General features: G+C 57.2%; 1 protein-coding gene across 1 annotated transcript; it reads left to right on the forward strand.

The window, feature by feature from the left end:
* The first annotated feature begins 7,446 nt into the window (after positions 1-7,446).
* NYAP1 (neuronal tyrosine phosphorylated phosphoinositide-3-kinase adaptor 1) lies at positions 7,447-13,629 on the forward strand. The gene is made up of 6 exons (XM_007955839.2): positions 7,447-7,514; positions 8,991-9,346; positions 9,987-11,504; positions 12,318-12,527; positions 12,770-12,879; positions 13,366-13,629. Exons 1-6 carry the CDS (start codon positions 7,447-7,449, stop codon positions 13,627-13,629), a joined length of 2,526 nt encoding a protein of 841 aa, XP_007954030.1.
* Positions 13,630-15,244: the final 1,615 nt, after the last annotated feature.

A 15,244-nucleotide genomic window follows, 5' to 3' on the forward strand; every position in this document is an offset into this window, starting at 1 on the left:
GTTTGGCACTTACTGCCTGGGATTCCAACTCACAGGACCCGAACTCGGGAGCCCTAGAGCAAGGTGTCCGGGGCCTAGGTGAACCCCGGTGAAGCAGCTCAAGGCCCGGGACCCCAGCTCTCACATCTCTGGGGCTGAGACCCCTCCAGCAGGCCCTGCCCTGCCCTCCCTCTACACCCCTCGCCCCAGCGCCCCGCCCAGCCCAGAGCCCTACCTTTCTCTCAGCCCGAGCTGGGGGTCCCCGCGCCTAAGATGTCGGGTGGTCCTTCCCCTGGGGCCTCTGGCCCCGGTAGTGTGGGAGCAGGCGGCGATCAGAGGCTGCCCTGTCCTCTTCGGGGTGCGCACCTCACCCCACAAAGCATCTCTGAGGGAAGTTTGCGCTCCAGAAAAGCAGGAACCTCCACCGTGGAGCTTAGGCGCGGCCTCTGAAGCCCCTAGGGTCTCCCGAGCTAGGTGGTGGGAGGGGGCGGCTCGCCCGCCCGCTTGAGATAGAAAGCCTCCCCCTTGGGGCAGTCGGCCTCCGTGGTCTCGGCGAGTGGGTGTCCCAGGTCTCCCGCGTGGCAACGCTGGGTCTGTCTCCGGTGCTCAGCTCCTCTCGCTGTCGGTCCGTCTCTCTCTTTCTGGGCTGTTGACAACCCCCACACCAGGAAGTCCTGCCTCCTCGGGCCTGCTGACTGCTCTTCTCCTCCTTCCCCTCTTCCTCCTCCCTCCCTCCCGGGGATCCCGGCCAGCTGGCCCCGGGCCAGGCCTGCCACTGCCGCCGCGGCTGTTGCAGTTGCTGCTGCTGACCCTGGGGCCCCAAACGGGCTCCCTTAACCCCACACCTGCTGGGTCCTAGCCCAGCGCTTCCTGGGAGGGAGGCGCTGTGGAAGGCGGAAAGAAAGGGGAGGAGTTTGCAGACAGGCAAGGGATTCCCTTACTTGTAGGCAAATGCAGCCATTGGCCTACAGACGCACAGCACAGTCGGAAGGAACAGACCAGGCGCTGTATTGGGTGCCTGGTACCCCAGAAGAGCCTAGTAAAACTCATGACGCTGGTGTAGCTGCTATTAATCATACCTTCTTTGGCTTTCACAGGAACTGTATGAGGAAGGTACTATTAACCACCTGCCCACCCCTTACTTTCAAAAAAGGAGCTCTGGTGGTGGCATGGTGCCTAAAACATTTGATTGCTAACCAAAAGGTTGGCGGTTCAAACCCACTGGCCACTCTGCGGAAGGAAAACTGGACAATCTACTTCCCTAAAGGTTTACAGCCTTGGAATTTCAATCCGGGTCGCTATGAGTTGGAATCGACTGGGCGGCAGTGGTTTGGATTTTGGTTTGGTTATTTCAAGAAGCGTATTATGAAAAATTATAAAATTTTGTAAAAATTTATAAAATTTTTCGTGCACAAAAATAGAGAATTGTATTGTCTCATCCGGTGCTGCTGTAACAGAAATACAAGTGGGTGGCTTTAGCAAGCAGAATTTTATTTTCTCACAGTTTAGGAGGCTGGAAGTCTGAATTCAGAGTGGCGACTCTAGGAGAATGCGCGCTCTCTCTGTGTTGGCTCTGGAAGAAGGTCCCAGTTTCTTCAGCTTCCGCTTCCTGGTTCCTGGAAGACCTCCATGTGTCTTGGCATGTGTCTTATCCTATCTCTGCTGGCTTGTTTAATCTTTTTTTATATCTCAAAAGAGATTGACTCACAATCCTTGCTCCGCTTGAGCCCATCACTGCAGCCACTGTGTCAACCCATCTCATTGAGGGTCTTCCCCTTTTTCGCTGACCCTCCACTTTAGCAATCATGATAAGGAGCATGGAAGTGGCAGCCAAAAAATCAAACGATGTATTGCACTGGGAAAATATGCCGCAAAAGATCTCCATAAAGTATTAAAAAGCAAAGCTGTAACTTTGAGGGCTAAGGTGCACCTGACCCAAGCTATGGTATTTTCAATCACCTCATATGCATGTAAAAACTGGACAGTGAATAAGGAAGACTGAAGAGAGATTGCCTTTCAGTCCATGTCAAATATACCATGGACTGCCAGAACATGCTGTCTCATGCTTTGGACATGTTATCAGGAGGGGCCAGTCCCCGGAGAAGGACATCACGCTTGGTGAAGTAGAGGATCAGCGGGAAAGAGGAAGACCCTCAAAGAGATGGATTGACACAGTGGCTGCAACAATGGGCTCAGACACAGCAACGGTTGTAAGGATGGTGCCGGCCCAGGCACTGTTTTGTGCCATTGTGCACAGGGTCGCTATGAGTCGGGGCTGACTTGATGGCACCTAACAGCAACAAGCATTTCCCCAGGGAGAATCTGTTGGTATGGTTTGCTTTCTATAAATAATAGTAATGGCTTTCACTTTGCCTACACTGTGTAATTGTCTCATGTATCTGCTTGATCACAGATGAACATAGCACCATAAAATAGTTGATGCCAGGGGGCGTATCTCATTCCTAACAGTCTGATGTCTGCCTGAAAGTTTGAGGCACAGCCTATCTGCAAGGCATACACTCTCCTATCCCATCAATTGCTATTATGAAGGAGAATCCACACACACTTACCAAGGACCTACCATGTGCTTGGCATGAAAGAATAAATTTCCAACTGTCATTCTGCCTGTCTCTGTCTTTGTCTCTGTCTCTCTCTCTTTCTCTCTTGTGCATGCCTTTTTTTTTTTTTTTAACTCTCCCCCTGAATAAGCATTAAAGCACAAGACAGTGTATTCTAACTCATTTTCATCAGAGGGAACTGGTCTCAAGTACATTAAAAATTCCTCACATCTATTCACTATAGCTCATGGGATATTCAAAACAGCCCTGGGAGGAGACGGGATGGGTTTTGAGCTCTGGTGTTTCCACTAGGGAAACTGAGGCTCAGAGACGTTGGGTCACTTATTCAGCACCTGAGAGCTAGTATTTGATGACTGAGGCCACCCCTGGGCTTTCAGACTCCCAGTCCAGGACTCCTCACATCATCTCTCTCTTTCCCACATCCCTCCCTCCTCAGCTTTAAACCAAAAACCAAACCCAACCCACTGCCATCGAGTGGATTTCAACTCATAGCAACCCCCACTGGGTTTTCAAGGTGGTCAATCTTTTCGGAAGTAGATTGCCCAGTCGTCTTTCCATGGAGTGACTGGTGGGTCTGAACCACCAATCTTTTGGTTAGCAAATGCCTTAGGCACTGCCACTGTTTACCAAAACAAATAAAAACCCAACTGCCGTCCAGTAGATTCTGAATTATAGTGACCCTAAAGGACAGAATAGAATTGCTCCCTGCCCATAGGGTTTTCAAGACAGAAAATCTTTATGGAAGCAGACTGCCTCATCTTTCTCCCACAGAGCAGCTGGTGAGTTCAAACCACCAGCCCTTTTGTTCACTGCCCAACGCTTTAATCACAGCGCCACCAGAGCTCCTTAATCACTCTTTAGCGTTGGGCAAAAAATAAAACAACAAAACTCTCGTTTATATATTCATTCTTTATTTGTTGATTATAATGAATCTGGACCCTTGCCTCTCTTCCTGTAGCTGTGGTAACAATGGCTACCATCCTTAGCAGAGTCATGAGGTCTCCTAAGTCTTGAGGTCCCTGGAGTAGCCTCCACTTGCCAATTCCCCACCCCTCTGTCTCTCCTAAGAGCTCTGGTAGCATAGTGCCTGAGGTACTTGACTGCTAACCAGAAGGCTGGCGATTCAAACCCACCAGCCACTCCTCGGAAGGAAGGTGGGCAATCCTACTTCTGTAGTGATACTGCCTCGGAAACCCAAGGAGGGATCCCTATGAGTTGGGTCTGACTTGAGGGCACATAACAACAACAATTGTCTCTCCAACTTTCTCCCCTCTGGCAACATTCAGAACACAACCTTGCCTGCCCTGGCCCCAGCCCTCCTTTCATCACCAACACTGCTTATCTTTGGACTCTCCTGCAAGACTGTGAGCAACAGCCCCTTCCCACCCCCTCAGAATAAGAAAGACTGAAGAAGAGTTGATGCTTTTGAGTTGTGCTGTTGGCGAAGAATGCTAAAAGTACCGTGGACTTCTAAAAGAACTAACAAATCTGTCTGGGAAGAATTGCAGCAGGAATGCTCCTTGGAAGCAAGAATGGCCAGACTTTATCTCACCTACTTTGGTCATGTTGTCAGAAGGGACCATTACCTGGAGGATATCATGCTTGCTAAAGTGGAGGGTCGACAAAAGAGGGGAAGGCCCTCAACAAGATGGATTGACACAGTGGCTGCAATGCTGGGCTCACGTATAGCAAGGATAGTGAGGCCGGCACAGGACCCAGCAATTTCATTCTGTTGTGTGTAGGGTTGCTATGAGTCAAAGGCGACCCACCCTGCACCTAACAACACAGCAACAACCCCCTCAGACACTGGGTTTCTCAGACTCTGCCCCAGTTCCGCAGTCCATGGCACCCAGTAGGTCTCCCTTGAAAAGGAATAAATACAAATTCACTCACACTAAGGCGTAAATAAAGGAGCTCTGGCGGCATAGTGCTTCAGGCATTTGAGTGCTAACCAGAAGGTTGGCTGTTCAAACCCACCAGCCACTCCAAGGAAGGAAGACTGGACAATCTACTTCTGTAAAGATTTACTGCCTCGGGGTCGCTTTGAGTCGGAATCAAGTCGCTGGCAGTGAGTTTTTTTTTTTTTTTAGTTTTTAAGGTGTAAATAAGGAGCTCTGGTGGCATAGTGGATAAGAGATTTGACTTAACCAGAAGGTCGGGGGTTCAAACCCACCAGGTGTTCCGCAGAAGATGGGGCGACTACTTCCGTAAAGATTTACAGCCTCAAAAACCCAATGGGCGTAGCTATAAGTCAGAATCGACTTGGTGGCAGTGAGCTTGGTTTGTTTTTTGGTTTAAGGTGTATGTGGGAAATGACTAATAACACTTTAATATGTTACCTCTCCTGGGGGCGTTTATAATACCCTTAAAGTGTGAAGTCCTTTTGTAAACGTTATTCCAGTGATCCCTCCCACTCCAAGCTCTGTTAAGGTGGGTAACAGGATAAGACACTTCAGAAAGGTTGCTTGATTTGCGCAAGGTCACACAGCCAGTTAACGGAAGAACTGAAGTCTTCTTGCAGTTAATTTACTCTAAGAAGAGCCGCGCGCCAAAGCGATTTCCAAGGAAGTAATTTCTCAGGGAACTGACTAGGAAGGTGACTGAAGGGGAGGGGCCTGAAGTTGCAACCTTCAGCCGCCGCCACGACCACACCCGGGCTTAAGGCCGCGGTGGCCTTAGGCAGGCGCCCACCATGGCGCGCTCAAGTCCTGGCGGACTGCGCCAGCTAAGTCAAAGGTTATGGGGGCGGATGACTTGGACTGCGCGGGAGGACGGGAGGAAGACTTTGAGCCCAGGCGGCGAAACAAGGTCCCGGCGCCTGGGAGGCTGCAGCGGGAGGAGACCCAACACCAAGCGAGCCAGCTCCCGTGCCCTCCCCCGCACCTGGGGGGCGGCAGGGAAGAGGTGGCGCGGCCAAGAGAGCACGCCCCCTGCTGGGCAGAGGTGCGGAATGTATGGCTCCTGACTTAGAGCCCCTCGGCCAGAAAGCCTCACCCCCCTGCCGGCCTCACCGCCTCACTGCACCCCGGGGCCCGGCAGCCGCAGCCGCAGCCTCGGCTCGGACCCGATGCCGGGTTCAGACCTGGCGAGCGCCGGGCCCACGGGGTATGCGCGTGGGTGCGGGTCCCGGGCTGCCGCTGGGGGGCGCCGCTGCGCGCCGTGCTCTGCTCGCCGGGGTCTAGGAGGCAGAGGCAAGCGTGGCCCGGCCGGGCAGGGGACGAGGGGCGGCGAGGAGCCGACTCTCCTAGGCGGGGGCGGGCTGCGCCGGGCCCCCGGAGCACCAAGACCGTCCCCGGAACCTCCCCCTGCAGGCTCCGCGGCCTCTGCACCTCCCACCCCAGCCTCGCGGCGCGGCGCGGCGCGGCGCGGCGCGGCGCAGCCGCTCCCGCTTCGTCCTTGGAGGGTGTGGAAGGGTGGGTTTGGGGCCGGGGGCGGGTCTGGGGGCGGACCCGGAGGCGGGGCTGTCTCTGCGGCAGGGCCCAGCTCCGCTCCCCCCGGTCTCTCTCTGTCTCTCCTCCTCCCTCCTCCTGCTCCGGGCGGAGCCCGGCATGGGGGGGCCGGCGCCCGGCAGGCCAGGTACGGTGATGTAGAAATTGGGGAGGCTTGGTGCGGGGAGGTGGGGTGGGGGGACAAGGGGCAGGGAGGATTGGCCGGGCGAGAGGCGGAGAAACCTAGGGTAGCAGGACAAGGCGAAGGGGAGGGGTGCCGGGGAACCTGGGGCCTTAGGATGGAGAGGGGGATGAAGCAGGCCAGGTTTGGAATAAACAGGGGTACGGAGAGGACGGCAGTGAGGAGGGGCGGCTGGGAGAGAAGAGAGGCTGAAGATGAAACGGAGCGTGTGTTTGGGGGAAGGGAAGCCAGAGTAGGTATGGAGGCCGGAGCTCTAAGGGTGGCTCAGGGGCCAGGCTGGAGACCCTCGGGTGGGATTGAGGGGCGGGACTGGAAGAGGGAAACGGGGAGCCTCCAATATGCTAGAAGAGGAAGAAGGTGATTTGAGCCATCAGTGAGGGAGTGAGGCGGATACCGTTGCTGGGGGCCAGGGAACTGGGATAGGAGTGGATGGAGGCCCAGGCCCCAAGGACTGGAAGGGGGATGGCAGGGAACAGGATGGAGGGATGAGTGGATGGTGTTTTCAATGGCCCTCCGGAATGCACCCTACCCTTCCTTCAGCACCCTCACTCTGACCTCATCACCGCCCCCCGAGCCTCAGGGCCCAAGAAGGGTTGGGGAGTCCATCTCCCTCTTCCCCAGTGGGGGTGCAATGTACGCAAGTAGGCCCCGGGGTACAACTCCTTGTCTGTAGTTGTGTCCGGTTCTGTGTAGCAGATCTGTGTGTGTGTCTGGATGTGTATGTGTATCTGTGGGTGTGTCAGTGGGTGTCTGTGTCTGTGTGTGTCTGCCTGTTCCTAGGTTAGTTAGTGTTTACCTGGGCTGGTCCTCTGTGTGGAGGTATGGGTTTGTGGCTTGGAGGTTGAATGTGTGTCTGTCACTGCGGGCTTGTTCCACGCTCTGTGTGTGTGTGCGGCCTGTGTACTGTGTCAGAATGAGAATCTGTGTGGACTGAGTCTCTCTGGAGTATGTATTTGTGCCTCTGAACACCTTTGTCAGGGTGTGTCACTCTGTGTCCATCCATCTGTCTATCTGTTGAGTCCTGGAGGTTGCGTTGGGTTTTCTGTCCCTCTTGTTTTCCTCTCTGGAAGGCTACTAGTCATGTCTCTGTGCCTTTTTCTCTCTCATTCATTCCTGCCCTCCCACCCCCACCCCACATCCTTCTTTCTTTTCTCTTTCCTCCCTCCTCACCAAGTGGATCCGGGACCCAGGGAGGGCCGTCCCCCGGGCCTGGTGGCGCTGAGCAGGGCCCCCCAGCCCCCACCTCCTGCCCCACGACATGAACCTGCTGTACCGGAAGACCAAGCTGGAGTGGCGGCAGCACAAAGAGGAGGAGGCCAAGAGGAGGTAAGGCTGGGGGTTCAGGATCGCCCCACCTCAGCACCCCCTTTCTGGGCCACAGCTCATCTACTCCTCCTGGGTCTCAACAGCCTTGTCATCAGCGAGCCTCCCTGAGCTTACCAGGGTCCTGTCCCAGCACAGAGTCGCCGGAACGGCCCCCGCCCTGTTCCCGTTCTGTTCCCTGAGAACAGCCCTGGCACCTGTCCTGGCCCCCCCCAAGGGTTTCTAGCTTGGGACCACCCTGTCTTCTCTTCCTCCTCCCCAGAGGCCCGAATCACTCCTTCCTGACTCACCTCTGGCATGTGGTCTTCTCTTGGTTAATTTGGGACTGGCTTCTGACTCCCTTGTCACCTGACCTTGGAAGGGGCAAACTCTACTGTCCTCATAGGGGCCAGGGAGGTGGTCTTTGGAGGGAGCTTCAGACCTTAGGACCCCTCCCAGTCTCCTCTGCCGGGGAAGTGAGTGGCCCAGCGTCAGGGTCACCTGTGGGGCAACATGCAGACTGAGCTTTCCAGATGAGCCAGGGCTGGGGAGCCCCATCCCAACCCCAGCTGCCCTCTGTCCTTGGCCTCCCAGGGACCTGGGGCCTGGCCTCCTGTCTCGCTCTTCACTCCCATTGACTGCACAGCCTCTTGCAGCCTGAGTCAGAGCCACCTCCTTGCTCCCTTCTCCCTCCTTGCAACTGTGGAGTTTTAATTCTTGTTGTTAATTAGATTAATCAGAGCTATCACTGCAGTGATCACTCCCTAATGAAGGGTTAGTAGACAGGGCCTTAATGAGAGCCCACCCCACAGCAGTTTTCCCCTCTTCCCTGCCAGCCTCTCCCCCTTCACTCACACAGCAGCCCAGGGACGGTGAAAGGGAACAGGGCTGAGCCAGGGAGGGTGGCAGAGGACAGCATGGACAGCTTACAGGGGGTAAGCCTGCGAGTGGTGGTGGGGGTCTCGTGGAGGATGGCAGGGTCAGGGAGCGAATAGGATCAGCCAGGGCAGGCTGCCGTGCCACCGCAGTACTAATGTCTGGGAGAGGAGGAGCTGTGTGGGGGCGTCGGCCACAGCAGCTGGACATGAAGGGAGACCAGAGGCCAGGTGTGGGCCAGTGTGAGCTGAGCAGAGGGGCAGAGCTGTGCTAGCAAGTATAGTTGCCTGTTTAGAGGGGCTCTGGCACCTGGGTTTGCATCCAGTGTGCTGGATATACCTGGCATGGGAAATGCCAGCCCCAGGGACACCCCCTGCGTACGTACTCCCCCTTCCTCCATCCCTGTCCTGATTTCCTGCCTTTTTTTTTTTTTTAAGTCTAGGAATTCATCTTGAAGCCCCCTACATCTGTGCCTTGGACCTTCAAGCTTCCTCTCATCCCCACCCGAGGCTCGTGTCCTCCTCCCTTGGAGGCCACGGGGTCACAAACACCTCTTGGGGTGGAGGAAGGGAAGGCCCCAGTCTGAGGTCTAACTCTGCTCCACCTTGGGTTTTCTCTCTCCAGCTCCAGTAAGGAGGGGGGTCCTGCAGGCCCAGCAGGGCCTGGGACCGGCCCCGGGCCCGGAGTCCGAGTGCGGGACATCGCCTCGCTGCGTCGCTCCCTCAGGATGGGGTTCATGACGATGCCTGCCTCCCAGGAGCACACCCCCCACCCCTGCCGCAGCGCCATGGCCCCACGGTCCCTCTCCTGCCACTCTGTGGGCAGTATGGACAGTGTGGGAGGTGGGCCTGGGGACGGTGGTGGGGGTCTCACGGAGGACAGCAGCACTCGAAGACCCCCAGCCAAGCCCCGGAGACACCCCAGCACCAAGCTCAGCATGGCAGGGTCAGGGGCAGAGATGCCCCCCAGCAAGAAAGCAGGTGAGACACCCCCTACCCCTCCTCAGGTGGAGCTGGGAGCTGGGAAGATCCATTCCAGGCCAGGGGAGGCCTGCTGGGGAGGGTTCATTCAGGGAAGAACCAAGGAAGTGGAAGGTTCCATTCTCAGAGGGTGAGCCTGAGATGAACCATTCAAGGGCAGGGGAAGTTCTTTCTTGGGAAAGGGGTGGCCTTGGAGGGACATGAGACTGGGAGATAATTTAGGGTGGGAATTGTAGATTCTAGAGAGTTTCTTAGAAGTACAGAAAGCTGATTGGTAGAAAAGAAACCTATAAGGGCTGTAAGTTGAGGACTGAGAAAAAATGAAGAGGCAGATAGGTCCTTACAAATGGGTCAAGACTGAAAAAAAAAAAAACCAAACTCATTGCCATCGAGTAAATTCCAGCTCATAGTGACCCGCGCTGGGTCTAAGGCGGTAAATCTTTATGGAAGTAGATTGGCCCATCTTCCTTCTGTGGAGTGGCTGATGAGTTGAACCCCCAACCTTCTGGTTAGCAGTCAAATGCCTTAGGCACTGCACCACCAGAGCTCCTTATAGCTGGGGCAAGAGGTCAGAAAAAGTTCCCCTATTTCCTTGCTCTACTAAAAATCGCATTTATTTTCTCTTTTCCATCCTGTCCAGGCTCACAGAAGCCAATCCCGGAGAGCCGAGAATCTAGCCGGAAGGTTCCGCCACAGAAGCCCAGGAGAAGTCCCAACACCCAGCTCTCTGTCTCCTTCGATGAGTCCTGCCCCCCGGCCCCCTCTCCTCGAGGGGGAAACCTGCCCCTCCAGCGCCTCAGTAGGGGCTCACACATAGCTGGGGACCTCGATGTGGGTGCCCAGGAGGAAGAGCCCGTGTACATCGAGATGGTGGGGGATGTCTTCAGGGGCGGAGGAAGAAGTGGAGGGTGTCTGACCGGGCCCCCTCTTGGGGCTGGGGGCCCAACGCCTCCAGCTGGCCCTGACTCGGACTCTGAAGAGAGTGAGGCCATATACGAGGAGATGAAATACCCACTGCCCGATGAGGCAGGGGAAGGCCGGGCCAATGGGGTTCCCCCACTGACGGCAACCTCCCCACCACACCAGCCTCCGGTCCTTCAGCCCCACGCCCACCGCCGTCCTGCTTCAGCCCTCCTGAGCCGGAGGGACGGGACACCTACCAAGACCACTCTTTGTGAAATCCCCCCACCTTTCCCCAACCTTCTTCAGCACCGCCCGCCTCTCCTGGCCTTCCCCCAAGCCAAGTCTGCTTCCCGAACCCCTGGCGATGGGGTCTCGAGGCTGCCGGTCCTCTGCCACTCCAAGGAGCCAGCTGGCTCCGCCCCAGCTCCCCAAGTGCCTGCACGGGAGCGGGAGACGCCTCCCCCCCCACCGCTGCCTCCTGCTGCCAACCTGCTGCTGCTGGCACCGTCGGGCCGTGCCCGGAGCCACTCGACCCCGTTGCCACCCCAGGGCTCTGGCCAGCCCCGGGGAGAACAGGAGCTGCCTAACTCCCACAGCATGATCTGCCCCAAGGTGGTGGGGGCGCCGGCAGCCCCCCCTGCCCCTGCTGCCTTGCTCCCTGGGCCCCCCAAGGACAAGGCCGTGTCTTACACCATGGTGTACTCGGCAGTGAAGGTGACCACGCACTCTGTCCTACCAGTGGGCCCGCCCCTGGGTGCCGGGGAGCCAAAGACGGAGAAAGAGATCTCCGTTCTCCACGGGATGCTGTGTGCCAGCTCCAGGGCTCCCGTGCCAGGGAAGTCCAGCCCCCACGGCGGGGCCATGGGGGCAGCAGCTGGGGTCCTCCACCACCGAGGCTGCCTCACCTCGCCCCACAGCCTTCCGGACCCAACCGCAGGCCCCCTGACCCCCCTCTGGACCTACCCAGCCGCAGCAGCTGGGCTCAAGAGACCCCCTGCCTATGAGAGCCTCAAGGCTGGGGGGGTGCTGAATAAGGGCTGTGCAGTGGGGGTCCCACCCCCCATGGTCAAGATCCAGCTGCAGGAGCAAGGGGCCGATGGGGGTGCCTTCGCCAGGATTTCCTGTGCCCATGTCATCGCCAGTGCAGGGACGCCAGAGGAGGAAGAAGAGGAAATGGGTACCACAACATTTGGGGCAAGCTGGGCTCTGCAGAGGAAGGTTCTGTATGGAGGGAGGAAAGCCAAGGAGTTGGACAGTGAGTGAGGGGTGGTGAATGGGGGTGGGTAACTGGGTGGTCAGTCAGAGGGGTGTTGGTGACGGTTTGGGGGAGCTGTTGATGGAGCCCTTTGGAAGTTGAAGCCCATTGTCCTGAATGGACGAAGTTTTTCGGAGAGCAGAGGGGTGGGGGTGGGCTGGGTGGGTTGGGGGCAGTGCCCTTCTGCTTGTCCTGCTCTGCTCTCTGCCCCACCCCTCCCCAGGCTGCAGGAGTGTGATTGGGAGTGTGCACACACTAGGAGCTAAACACAGCTGCCTCCCAGCTGTTACCATGACAACTCATCCAGACAGGAGGGAGAGGAGCAGGCAGGCCCCTACCGTTGCCTGGCAACGCTATGCTCTGCCAGGCCTGCTCTCAGAGATGATCTTAGTTCACAGGCAACCCTTCCCCCAGCGCCCCCCACCATGGCCCAGAATTTGGGATTCTTCCCCTCCTAGGGAACAGTGGCCCTGGTCTCAGTTTCAGGGGGGTGGTCATTCTGGTTCTGTCTGGGACTGCAGGGGCTCTGAAACTCAACCTGGGCCGGGAGAGAGTGTTCTGACCAGGGAAAATGGCTTAGAAGTAGCAAATATTTGTGACTCAGCCCCACGGGAATGGTGCCAACGAGTGGAAAGGAAGGTGGCAGTACCAGGTCCCTCCTGCATGTGTGTGTGTGTTGGGGAGAGCACAGTGTGGTCCCGCCCATCCATGCTGTGGCTTGCAAAGGGCCAGTGGTTCTAGTCTGTCTGTGTTAGGGGCACAGTAGGATCCATTCAGTATATAGGCCCTCAGCTCTCCTTGTCATCCCAGCAGAAGCCGAGGAGGGTGCCCGGGCCTGGAATGGCAGTGCCGAGGGGCCAAGCAGGGTGGACGACAGGGGCCCTGTGGCCTCAGGGATCCCAGTGAGGAGCCAGGGGGCAGAGGGCTTGCTGGCCAGGATCCACCATGGAGGGGACCGAGGAGGGAGCCGCACAGCACTGCCCATACCCTGCCAGACCTTCCCTGCCTGCCACCGCAATGGAGGTGACAACCTGCCTGAAGACACAAACGCAGATGGGGCGGGCTGGGGAGGATGCCCCAGGGTCCGGTCCCTGACCTTATTGCATATCCCCTGTACAAAAGCATGTCCCAGGCTTTATACCACATCTCCATGCCCTTTCCTCCTCTGATGAGGTAGGGGACGGCTTGGGCGGGGCGCTCCTCTGGGGGCTGTGGGAGCGGGATCTTGGAGCCACTTCTGGCCTCACTGCTCGCTCTCGCCGCAGATTTCACGGGAGGCTACCGCCTGGGGCGCTCCGCCTCCACCTCCGGAGTCCGGCAGTCCGCGCTCCACACGGCCCGGCCCTGCAGCCAGCCCAGGGATGCCCCGAGCCAGGTGAGGAGGGAAGGAGCCGGCAGGGAAGATGGTCTGGCTGTGGACGGAAAGGGAGCGAGAGGTCCGACTGGGGCCTGAGTCGTCTTGGACCAAAACTAACGGGGTCGGAGGGTGAGGGAGTCCGGAGCAGGGTCCAGGGAAGGTGCTCAGCAAGGCAGCATCCGGGTTGGAGATGAGTCAGGGCGACCGCGCGCCTTAGTGCGCTTTGAAAAAGGCGCCCCCTCTGGATGGACGGATTGGGAAAGTGCAGCCGCTCTGAGAAGAGTTGAGAGAAGGCGCCCTTCCGGTCCACACAGCACAGGCTTGGCTGAGAGGGCAGGGGGTGGATTTTGGCCCCAGTGCGCCCCCACAGCCCAGGGAGGGGACGTGTCTGGAAGCAGACGGACGGTGGGGAAGCGCCAGTGTCACTCCGAGGTCCTTGACCCCACCCCTTTTCCTTTCTCCCCACCCCTGCCCGGGGCGGGCGGCGGGGAGGAAGGGGCACAGACGCCCCCTGCACTGCCGCTGCCGCTGCCGCTGCCCCTGCCGCCCCAGCCCGTCCGCGAGCGGGACGGCAAACTGCTGGAGGTGATCGAGCGGAAGCGCTGCGTTTGCAAGGAGATCAAGGCGCGGCACCGGCCGGACCGAGGCCTGTGTAAGCAGGAGAGCATGCCCATCCTCCCCAGCTGGCGGCGGGGGCCCGAGCCCCGCAAGTCCGGCACCCCGCCCTGCCGCCGGCAGCACACCGTCCTCTGGGACACTGCCATCTGAGGAGGCCGAGGCAGGCACCTGGACTGGGGAGTGGGACAGGGTATGCCCGGTCTCTCCTGGGAGACTTGCCTTGAAAGACACTTGAAGGACTAGGTGAGAGAGAGAAAGCCAGCGAGTCCCGCCCGCCCTCTACGCTAACCTCCGGAGATGGGGAGTCGGCCAGACCTGTTGGGCTTGGGGCGCCAGCAGCACCCTCAGAAATTTGGGGCAAGAGGAAGGTTTGCTTGAGTTTGGGAGTATGGCCCTCCACTGCTCTCCCCGCCCATCGAGGTAGACCCCTCCTCCCGAGAGGACAAAGGCCAGGCCAGAGTCCAAGTAGTCGGGGCAGGAGGGAAGGGCTAGGGAGGAGGAAGGGGACTGAATCAAATGAGAGAGGGTATAGCGAGCCCGGGAGAGCGGAGCTCTTTATTATAGAGTCAGCAATGGGGATGGGGTATTTATTTTGTTATTTATTTCAGTCTGGAGGGCATTCCTGGGTCCTTCTTAACCTACTCCTGAGCAGGGAGTGGGGAATTGCAGCAATTAAGTTTGCACTCTGCCCTATGCTTTAAGGCCCCACAGTCCATGCCCACCCCAAAGCTAGGGAACCACCTGACCTGGGTGGGGAGTGGAGTGGGGTGAAGTGAGGGGCTCAGGCAAGCTGAGGGCAGCAGATTCAGTTACAGTATTTACAATGTGCCAGAATTTGTAGTGGCCTGCTCCAAAACAGGCACCTTATTTGCTCTGGGGTGAGGTTCTAGTGCCAGAGATGGGCAGGGTGATGGGGAAGGGGGGATATTTTAGTGGGTGGAGGGGGGTAGGGTATTTATTTAAATTTGGAAAAAAAAAAAAAAGGAGAGATGTCAGGAACTTTTTTTTAATTCCTTTCTTTTCAGAATAATATATTAAAAGACTAATGATCCTAGAATCGACTTCTTATCTTTCGCAGTGTTCTCTGCCTGTCTTGAGTTTGTTTCTTTTTCCATCTGGCCTCGGTTGGTGGGAGTTGAAGGTTGTGTGGGGAGGGGTGAGTGGCTGTGGCAAGTAACAAAAAGCGGTGTGGCCTTTGAGGTAAGTCTTTAGGAATGCCACAAAAATGTTTATTGGGCATCTAATGTAAGCCTGGGAGCTCTGGTGGCATAGTGCCTAAGGCACTTGACTGCTAACCAGAAGGCTGGCGGTTCAAACCCACCAGCCACTCCTCAGAAGGCAGGTTGGGCAATCTACTTCCATAGGGATACTGCCTCGGAAACCCAAGGAGGGGTCGTTATGAGTCGGGTCACACAACAACAATGTAAGCCTAGTATTCAGACATCAAGCCTGCCCTCGGGCAGCTTCCTCGGGAGGAGACATCCCAGACAATAGTGGACAATACTGCAGGAATAAGAGAGAGAGGGGGCTGGAATCATCAAAGAAGTCTGCCTGGAAGGTGAGCCCAAAGGACAGGTAAGGTTTGGATGAGCAGATAGGGAGAGGAAAAGCCCCAAGACCACAGAACAGTGGGAAATGGGGGAGGAAGGGAGGGAAGTATGTTTCAAAAATGCAGAGAGCAATACGGATTAATCGCAAGCTGATGAACTTGACAGACACATCAAGGTGTGAAATATCAGCCTCACAGGAGGACGCTGGTCATCCG

The sequence above is a fragment of the Orycteropus afer genome, unplaced genomic scaffold, assembly GCF_000298275.1.
Source record: "Orycteropus afer afer isolate SDZICR_OR568_19922 unplaced genomic scaffold, OryAfe1.0 scaffold00542, whole genome shotgun sequence".
Taxonomy (NCBI): Eukaryota; Metazoa; Chordata; class Mammalia; order Tubulidentata; family Orycteropodidae; genus Orycteropus; species Orycteropus afer.

Excerpts from the sequence above, each read along its gene's own strand:
- NYAP1 (XM_007955839.2), top strand. The coding sequence starts at position 7,447 with ATGAACCTGCTGTACCGGAAGACCAAGCTGGAGTGGCGGCAGCACAAA. Across the intron at positions 7,515-8,990 it reads GAGGAGGAGGCCAAGAGGAG|CTCCAGTAAGGAGGGGGGTC; the intron begins GTAAGGCTGGGG and ends TTCTCTCTCCAG. Across the intron at positions 11,505-12,317 it reads GAAAGCCAAGGAGTTGGACA|AAGCCGAGGAGGGTGCCCGG; the intron begins GTGAGTGAGGGG and ends TCATCCCAGCAG.